General features: G+C 40.3%; 1 protein-coding gene across 5 annotated transcripts in view; it reads right to left on the bottom strand.

Annotated features, from left to right (window-relative positions):
- Positions 1–3206: 3206 nt before the first annotated feature.
- The window catches only part of BRIP1 (BRCA1 interacting helicase 1), a 50271-nt gene continuing 44733 nt past the window's right edge, over positions 3207–8744 (bottom strand). For 4 of the 5 annotated variants that reach the window (XM_066202083.1, XM_066202085.1, XM_066202084.1 and 1 more), the window contains one exon: positions 5818–8622. In XM_066202083.1, coding sequence (XP_066058180.1) covers positions 7787–8622 — 836 coding nt within the window. In that variant the 3' untranslated portion in view covers positions 5818–7786. Of the gene's footprint in view, positions 3512–5005; positions 5085–5578; positions 5653–5817; positions 8623–8744 lie in introns of those variants that run through there. The other variant, XM_066202087.1, reaches the window with a different exon arrangement.

Raw genomic sequence — 8744 nt, 5'->3', positions numbered from 1 at the left:
TGTAATTGTGGGTTTCGTTCGCCTTTTAGCGTATGAGGGATGATTTAGTACATTAGCTAAGCTACATCTTAAAGCGCCCCTACATCTTGTGCCACAAAATATTCTCTCTGCCTTCTATTCCATTTCACAAACACAATTCTATTCCCAAAGAGGAATGTACAATAATTTCGGGCGTTTTAAGCAATGCAAAATAATAATAATAATAATTTATACGCCGCTGATCTCATGTTAATGGAGGTTTCTAGGTCAATGGGGAACACAGGATGTGATTGCATTTGCAGAAATGTAGCAGTATATTTAGGAATCTGATTTTCAATTGAAATAATTGATAAAAAGAGAGGTTAAAAAAATGTACAAGATGCGATTTGTTAATCCCACCTTAAATTTAAGTCATGAAAATACAGCGTTGCCTCTTTAAAGGGTGACCCAATCTAGGAGTAAATAACAGCTCTTAAATCCAGGGATTCTATTTTAAGCTTGCTTTGCTGGAGCAATGTGATTTCTATTAAATGAACAATTCCTTGCCTTCCAGAACCAACTGTACTTGATTTATAGCCAGCACATGACACGAAGCAATTTAAGATGACACACGATACCTCATGACAATGAACGTGATTTACCACAGGGTGGGCACCAGTAGAAACTCGAATGTTGATTTTATCTCCACAAATATATTGCTCAGCAACAGCAGGGGCTTGGATTCAAGAGTATAGAACTGGGAGCTGAGACTGACTGGATCACAGCTTCTTCTCTTGAATGCATCTGTGTTTGCTCTGGTATATGACAGCACATAATAAATCATCATTGTCAACTCCTTGGACTCGTTCTGCGTGCCTTCATTTACATGAATATATCCCCAATTACAAGACAGCAACAGCCAGTGGATTTAGAGCAAGGAGGTGATAAAATTAGAGCTGTATTTACCTCTAGCATCATTCGCTCCCAGCCCATCCTACCTTTGTAAATAAATATCATCATTTTACACACAAAATCAAAAAAAACCTACAAACCCAACCAAAAAAAAAAGACAGTGGTTTCCTTGCTCAGCCCCTCACATCCCACATTCAAGTCACCTGGCACATTAATCTACACCTAGACATGGTTAGAGCCAAAGCAGAGATGGTTTCCCAGCTCTGTGGAAGATGATGGGAGATTTTTTCCCTCCCCAAGCCTCTGCTGATACAAAGCCATGCATTAAGGGATTAGATGTGTCTCTCCCAAAGCCACGAGCTCTCACAATGACTCCCCAAAGCCAGACCTGGGGGGGTTGAGCCTCTTGCAGGTCTACAGGGTCCTGAGGTGTCTTTCCAGTGGGCAGAGAAAGAAGAACAGGGAAGAATGGGAAAGGAAGAGACTCCTTCAGAAAATCTGCAGGAGTTAACAGAGTATTTTCAGCTAAAAAACCCCAGAAGTTCAGTCTACAGGTGGGCTGAGAAGAAAACACTGGATTGTTTTACATTTTTAAGCTAAACCCAGCTGATCCCGTATTTACACCTGATGGAAGAGCCACAAAATGTTCAGAAGATAAAACAAAAAAATCAACTCATTCTACCTCCAAGGATCCCCTTCTTTCATATCCTGCCAGTATGAATTCCCTCAGTGGAACATTTCATTACGTCTGATACAAAATGAATGCTAGAAATGCCACGAAATCTTCACGGTGGTGTTTGAAATCCCACGATTCATGGCAAATAATGCTTCACAAACCTTGTCCCATCACCACACTGTCACACTCTGCATTTCAAACAGCTTGGAGAGCTGATAATGACACGACACAGGCCAAAACATGAGGATCGCATTCAGCTTTTGGCAAAGATTCAGTCTCAAAAAACTCTCATTAAACTCAACTGTCTTTCTATCCATGGAATAAAGGAAGGAAAATGCAGGGAAGGCAGAGGTGCTCTGGGCTTACCTGCACAGATCACTCAGGATGGAGCGTCACCCTCCACTTTTAAGAGAAAAATATAAAGTTTTCTCATCTAAAATTTCAAAGGGCCCTACTTTGAGAATTCAGTTTGCTCACATGAAATACAATACCTATAAATATATTTCTTCTTCTTGACTCCATTAAACCGTGTCCATGTTCATCCTTAAGGGGCTGATTAACTTCTTCCTTTTCAGTGCCAAAACTAACAGAAAACTACATGTCTGAAAATTCAAGTCTACAGCACTTGTGTAAATATGTTTTGTTCTGGTTTTTCTTTCATGAAAGACATGGATGGCTGCTATTTTCCTATCCCTTCTCAGATGTCAATACCACAGACATTGCAACAAATTAGGTATAGACAAATACATTCAGTGATCTGAACTCAGTTCTAAACTATAATTTCAAATCTCTGTGGTAGAAATCAGATAAATCATATAAAATTATCTAGATAGGGATTCATTCTGCCTTTTACAAAACCAGTGTTTTAGTATTTCCTGTACAAATCATTCCATGACCATTTTATTATACAAAATAAACTGATCTGACTTACCCATGACTGCACTTTATTAGTGAAATGAGTAACCTCAGCTCCTATCAAAGGACTGGGAGAGATGGACTGAAGGACACAGCTCCTGCACTGCAAGTAACTCATCAGAGAGGATTCCTTCTCATTCCAAACAGCATTTAAAGACAAACTGCCATTCAGGTCTTTCAAAGAGAAAGAAAAAGTGGTTTATATAGGAATCAAGAGAGATTTTTTAATGAGATAAAAGTAATTTTATCAGTTGCATTTCTCATTTCAAAATGTCAGAAAGAGGGCAAAGAATGCTCAGTAATCCCCTCCTAAAAATGAGTCCTTGTGGCCAAAATCACATCTCATTAACTGTGCCATCCTCACAGCACTGGATGGGCAACAGAATTGCCCACATATGAAATAAAATACTTCCTTTTTGGTCTCTGTCACCTGGAGAACCAAAGGGTTGCACATTCCATGGGCTGACACCTGGAATGGTTTCCTATCAAACACTTCTGCTTTAACCACAGGGTACACGTGGCCAATTGATGGATTTTAACTTGTGAGAAATGGAAAGGATTCTCTTCTCATTATCCTTTTCTTTAATTCTTCATCAGGATATTATGAAAGGACCCAACGAATCTGGGAGTGCAGGGGACACTGGAGCTCATCTTCAGTGTTTGTGAAATGTGTGGAGCCCACAGAGCTCTGAGGAAGGAAAATCTCACCATGAGCTTCCCAAAAGGTCCAAGGGAGGGGTGTCAATGTTGTGAGTGGTATTTAATTTAATTTAATTTAACTTAAAGCAAAAAGGCTTGACAAACGTTAGCTGGTATTGATCAGTGAGAATTTACCTTCCACCGGCATCTGATAAACCTTCAAAGTTTCTTTAAGGTGACCAAGACTTGCAGCATCTGAGATGACCAACATCACGTTATCATCCTCTGAAATGGCCTCTAGTTTACACTCACAATGATTAATGGATTCTTTACTTCTTATATTGGCATTTCTGAAGAGTTTCCAGATTATTTGCAGCTCACTATTACTGTAGCAAGCTTTTCTCAAAATTCCTATAATTTAAAAAGTGGGGTGTAAGACTTACATACACACATGGTTTTGAATACAGTACTGTTCAACCACGCTGCAAACTTTCCACATTTACAAGATGGGAATTTAGGCCCTGATCCAATACCCACTGCGGGCACTGAAAAGACTTCTATTGCTGTAAATGGCCCTTGGAAGAAGGCCTTCTTTAAAATTTTTAATGTGTCCAAAATTTACTTTTCAACAGATAATTTTCCCCTTGTTATTACTCCCAAATCGACCGGTGAGCTTGAATCCACTTTGAATAAAGCCATTTATTTTTCATTTTCAGATTTTTTAACTTTCCTCAATCAACTGGCATCTGAGATTCAGTTTAAACAACATAAAACTTCTTGCTGACAACAGCCGCCCTGGTGAGTGCAGACATTCCTGTACCTCAGGATGCTTTTCCTGAGCACTGTGGTTGCGTTTCACAGCTTCTGCACCAGGGATGTGATGATATTGGTAAATTCAGGGAGTGAATGAAAGGTTCCTGATGAGATTACCCAAATCTTCAAGGTTCTTTAGGGAAAACAGGGAGGCAAGAAGTGCCTCCACAACCTGGGCCTGCTCAGTGTGGACTTTTCTAACTGGCCTGCTTTAAACAGGTCCAGAAAATGGAATATTTCCCATTCTCCCTCAGGCACAGGTTTGGTTTGCTGAAGAGATTTGTCCTTTCTTGGTTTCATCACATCCAGTCTGTTTGAGCACGAAGCATCTCTAATTGTTTCTGCACGTAACTGATGAGAATATCTTGTAATTAGGTCATTATCACACATGGCCCAGTGGCCTGAAGATGAAGCTTATTTTTTAAAAACAAGAGTTGCTGTTATTTTTATCAGCCTTTAGACATTCCCAAATTAAAATGTCTCACAAAAGCACAAAGGATTTCCAAAAGCAGCTCAAACCCACTTTGTACAATGTGTGACAACAGACTAAAACCAGATGAACACAAGGTAGGTTAGACATTGAAGAAGAGCAGTGAGTTATCCGGATTTTCAGTCAGACTTTTGGTAGCTCCATGCAAATGTGCACTGGATTCACTGAGTTACTGTGCTAAGGTATTAGCAAACTTCTCACAGCAACTGGTAGCAAATTAACACCTAATCCTGAGAAGGAACAAACCCCAGTGAATGAGCCACTATGCTCCAAATAATTCCTCCCAGCTCCCCATAATGGCAGGAGAAGCTGCCTTCAGTTAACTCTCAAATATCAGATTTAAGCTCAAGACAGGTCAGGGTGGCAGGACCACTGAATCAAGAAAACTGCCAGAAAAAAAAATCATTTATTTTAAATAATTGTCCTTGTCACAACTCCCTTCTCTCCCCTCAAAGCCTTCCTGCAGGTCTCGTTTATCCTGATGGCAAACCCAGCGGAGAAATGAACCAACAATTCTAAAATATCCCTCCAGCATCCAAAACTGGGGAAGCAAAAGGGTGGATGAGAAATCCCATCCCTGCCCATGAAAGAACTGATCTTACCCTGTGCTTTGGGCAGGATTTCAGCTCCACAGACAACACAGTGAAGTCCTTTCCTGCAAGGCTGGCTGCGTGTTTCCTTCTAACGAGGCAATGCACAAATGCATGAAAACACTGATTTGCATATAGTAACTATGCAGATTGAAGCATTTAAATATAAATCAAATTAAATCTATCCAAACTGCTGCAGAGAAATGCAGTACTCGAAATACTCAAAGGAGTCTGAGACGATGCTTATCATTTGTATCAGTTAATAATTCAATATACACCATGCTAAAAGTGTTTAAGCTTACTTAAATGGAAACAGTCATATAAAATGTGAGGGATTTTACAGCCTGTAACACTGCAGGCTATCAGTTTGTTGGGAATTTTTTGCGAAGGAGCCTGGGATGGTTGGTGCCTTTGTGTTTCCCACAAGAAACAGAATTATCTATTGAGTGTGTAAACCAGAGCTCTGCATATCAAGAAGAAATTATTTCATTGTGTTATTTCACTGGAAAAATGATATAAGAAATGATTCTTAATTCCCTTGCACCTTAACAGTCAGAGCAGGTATTTAATCCATGGATGTGGTACCTTTCTCTCTCGGGAGGAGCCACTTTGCCTAAGGGCAGCTTTCTTTCTCCTGCATCTCCTCAGAACTTTCAATCCTTGAATAAATTCCAGATTTTGTTGTTATTTTAGGCAACAGAGGTTATACTGAGCTATTATATCAAAGTAGAAAAAGCATTTTTAGTATTTTAGCCTTGATAGATGTGATAAATCCAAATAAATAATTGTATGAAATTCAGTATATTGGCTTCACTTCCCTTCAATCTGCAGGCTGGGCAGCATTTAATTCTGAGAACTACCTTAAATATATTACCTGTAAAGAATATTCTCACCTCTAAAATACCACATAACACAGTTATTAAATATAAAGACAAAATAAGAACGAATTTACACCAAATTAACAGTCCACCCCTCACCTTCCAAACCCAGCAGAACACAAAGGGGTTTGATCCGCCTGTCGATCGGAGTTTTTAGAGAGTTTTTTCAAGAAATCAGAGTATCAAGTGCGGACGTTTCAAGACATATTTTAGAAATAATGGTTGATTTGACAGAAAGTTGAAATGAGTGCGATTTGACACAGGGCAGGCCTTGTCTGAAAGGACTTCTGACCAAAGGAAGAGGCACCACAAGCTCAAGAAAGGAACAATCTGCTCCAGATAAGGAAAAGGAGATGGATTTTCTTCTTTTCTTTTTTTTTTTGGGAATATTATGGATTTAAAGACAGACAAATCTCCTGAAAAAACAAATAAGAGGCTGTGGGCCACTGGATGAGCAGACAAGTCACAAAGCTTAAGTGATTTCTGTGATCTGTTCAGACGCACAAAAAAACTGCACACAGTGGTTTGGTGCAGAAGATTTAGGAAAACTGAGGAATGTGCCTGCAAAGCACCTGCCAGGACAGCTCCAGAGGCCAGGGACCAACGGCAACTTCAGCATTATTTACAGAGAAATTAAGAATATTTCCCTTTAGATGCGTCAGAGGTTTTCAGTACTGGAATTTCTGCCCCATTAACTAAATCAAACCCATCAGTGAAATCCAGGACACCTAAACCAAGGAAACTTGATCATCAATATTGCAAAAGTTGAACCAAATGCCTTATGCCAAATGCTGCCAATTAAAGAAATTAAATGTTCTTCCCCTTCTTGCAGTGTCCAGTTTCATAAAGATGAATTTGTTGTGTAAAAAAAGGGCACAGTTTAAATCCTACTGACATGAACATGTTCACAGCCCTGGAGAGATGGATTCAAAATGCTATTTAGAGGAACTTCTATGGAAAATGAGCAGTTAATAATTTCATTTCTACTCTCAAACAAAAAAAAAAAATATCAATACCTATGAACCAATCCTTTCATTGCAAAAATCCTGTATCTTCCTATGAATGCAGGATGGCAATGAACAATCTTTTCTTGAAAAGTCAGCGTGTTTTATTACAGAAAAATCCTGGCTGTTTTCATTGCAGGAAAGAAACATTAAAATACTTCAAAAAAAAAAAAATAGACTGGGCAAGATCCAAAGAGCTTTGTCTACAATTTACATTTTATATGTTACATGTAAAAAGTGCTTGTAGGACATACAGATGAGAACAGGTTTTGACATGAACAAACACAGAATCCAACCAAGGGAAATTAGATCCTCTCACAAAAGGAAAATTTAAAGAAAGCTCATTTTTTTTTTTTCTGAAGAAGCTTCTTATCTTCATCAAGTATCAAAATGCGCACAGCTCCTGCAGGACATTTTGATGTAAGAAACTGGAAGGAATCAAAGTACTGAAGAATACACCTGTTCTGGTATTTAGGCTCAATCGATCTATGACCTGATCTGCAAAGATACTCTTCTAAATGTTTTCCTAAAAAAGCCCAATCTAACAAATGCACAAAACCATAATTCGGTTAAATGGGTGTTTTGCTTTCTGAGGAAAAACCCAATTATTTGACTGTATTTAATGGTGGATTAATTAAATCCATAATGGATAAACCAGTAATTCCAAGTCAGATCCTACTTGGGTTCCTAGTCAGAATTTCCAGCCACGATGTCCTTTAGCCATGAAGTCAGGATGAAGAATCTCCATTTTATCTCTAGAAAACTGCACATGGCAAAACTCTCCCGGTGAAAACCCCAAAAATAAAATGAGAAATGGAGCCTGAGGGCAGCTTTGGTTCCACGAGGACGAGGAAGGTGCAGCAGCCCTGTGGTGTTTTGAGGGCTGCTCCCCACAATCCCCACAGAAACTGTCACCAGGTGCCACCGTTGCCCAGCAGAAAGGATGACACACCTTTACTCCTGGATCTGGAAAGGCTGAGTTTCCATCTAGGGGCGTCCACCTCCTGAGATCCTCCCTGCTCTGCTGCAGCTGCCACCTCTACAGCATCAACTGCACTGTCCCTGCTCCTCACATTCTCCAGGATTCCAGGGGGATTTGTGCCAGCCTCAGCTTTTTCAGTCCCATTCTGTGGTTCTGAGGTGTTGGTGGCAAAAAGCTCAGCAGGGACTGTGGAGCTCCCACATTCCACCCAATTCTCAGTGCTGCAGCAGGCTGCGAGTGGGGCTTCAGTCCTCTGCTCCTCTGGCTCTGCATCATCATAGAGCTCTGGGGAGAAGTAAATGCTTTCATCCTCATCCTCATCCACGTTTAATGCTGCGGGCTCAGCTCTCCCTGCTGCTGAGGGGAACTCCCTGCAGGGCTCAGCTGGAAGCTGCAGCTTCCCAGGATGTTCTTCAGCAACTGGAGCCTCAGCATTTTTAACTGCAAACTGAGCTGTTTCCAAACATGATTCTGGCCCACTCGGTTCATGTTCTGCAATTAATGATGATTGGCATTGGTTTAAATGATCAATAAGGTCACCAGGCCTGTTCACAGCTCTGCTGCCTGTGGCCCTGCACTTGCTGGCTACAGGAGTTGAAGTCAGTGGTTCAGAGCAGCAAATCTCTTCCACAACATCAGCATTGGTCCAACCATTCATTTTTTCTGTCTCTATTTTAATTGCTGGCGTTTGGGGGGTGCTGTCCAGATGTCTCCTCCTCTGTTTTGCATGGTGAGAATGGCTCTCCACATCAACTTTCTGGTCACCTGTGACAAATCACGGAACACAAATGAGTTGTATCTGATTTACAGCATGTTTAGCACATCAGAATTACCACTGTTTTAGAAGGTTTACAGTGATTTTACAGCATTCATTAAAAACAATAACA

Source organism: Chamaea fasciata, unplaced genomic scaffold (assembly GCF_029207755.1).
Source record: "Chamaea fasciata isolate MVZ Bird 193981 ecotype frontalis unplaced genomic scaffold, bChaFas1.0.hap1 SCAF_21, whole genome shotgun sequence".
NCBI lineage: Eukaryota > Metazoa > Chordata > Aves > Passeriformes > Sylviidae > Chamaea > Chamaea fasciata.
Note: the sequence above shows the minus strand (reverse complement) of the source record. Positions and strands in the feature narration are given on the sequence as shown.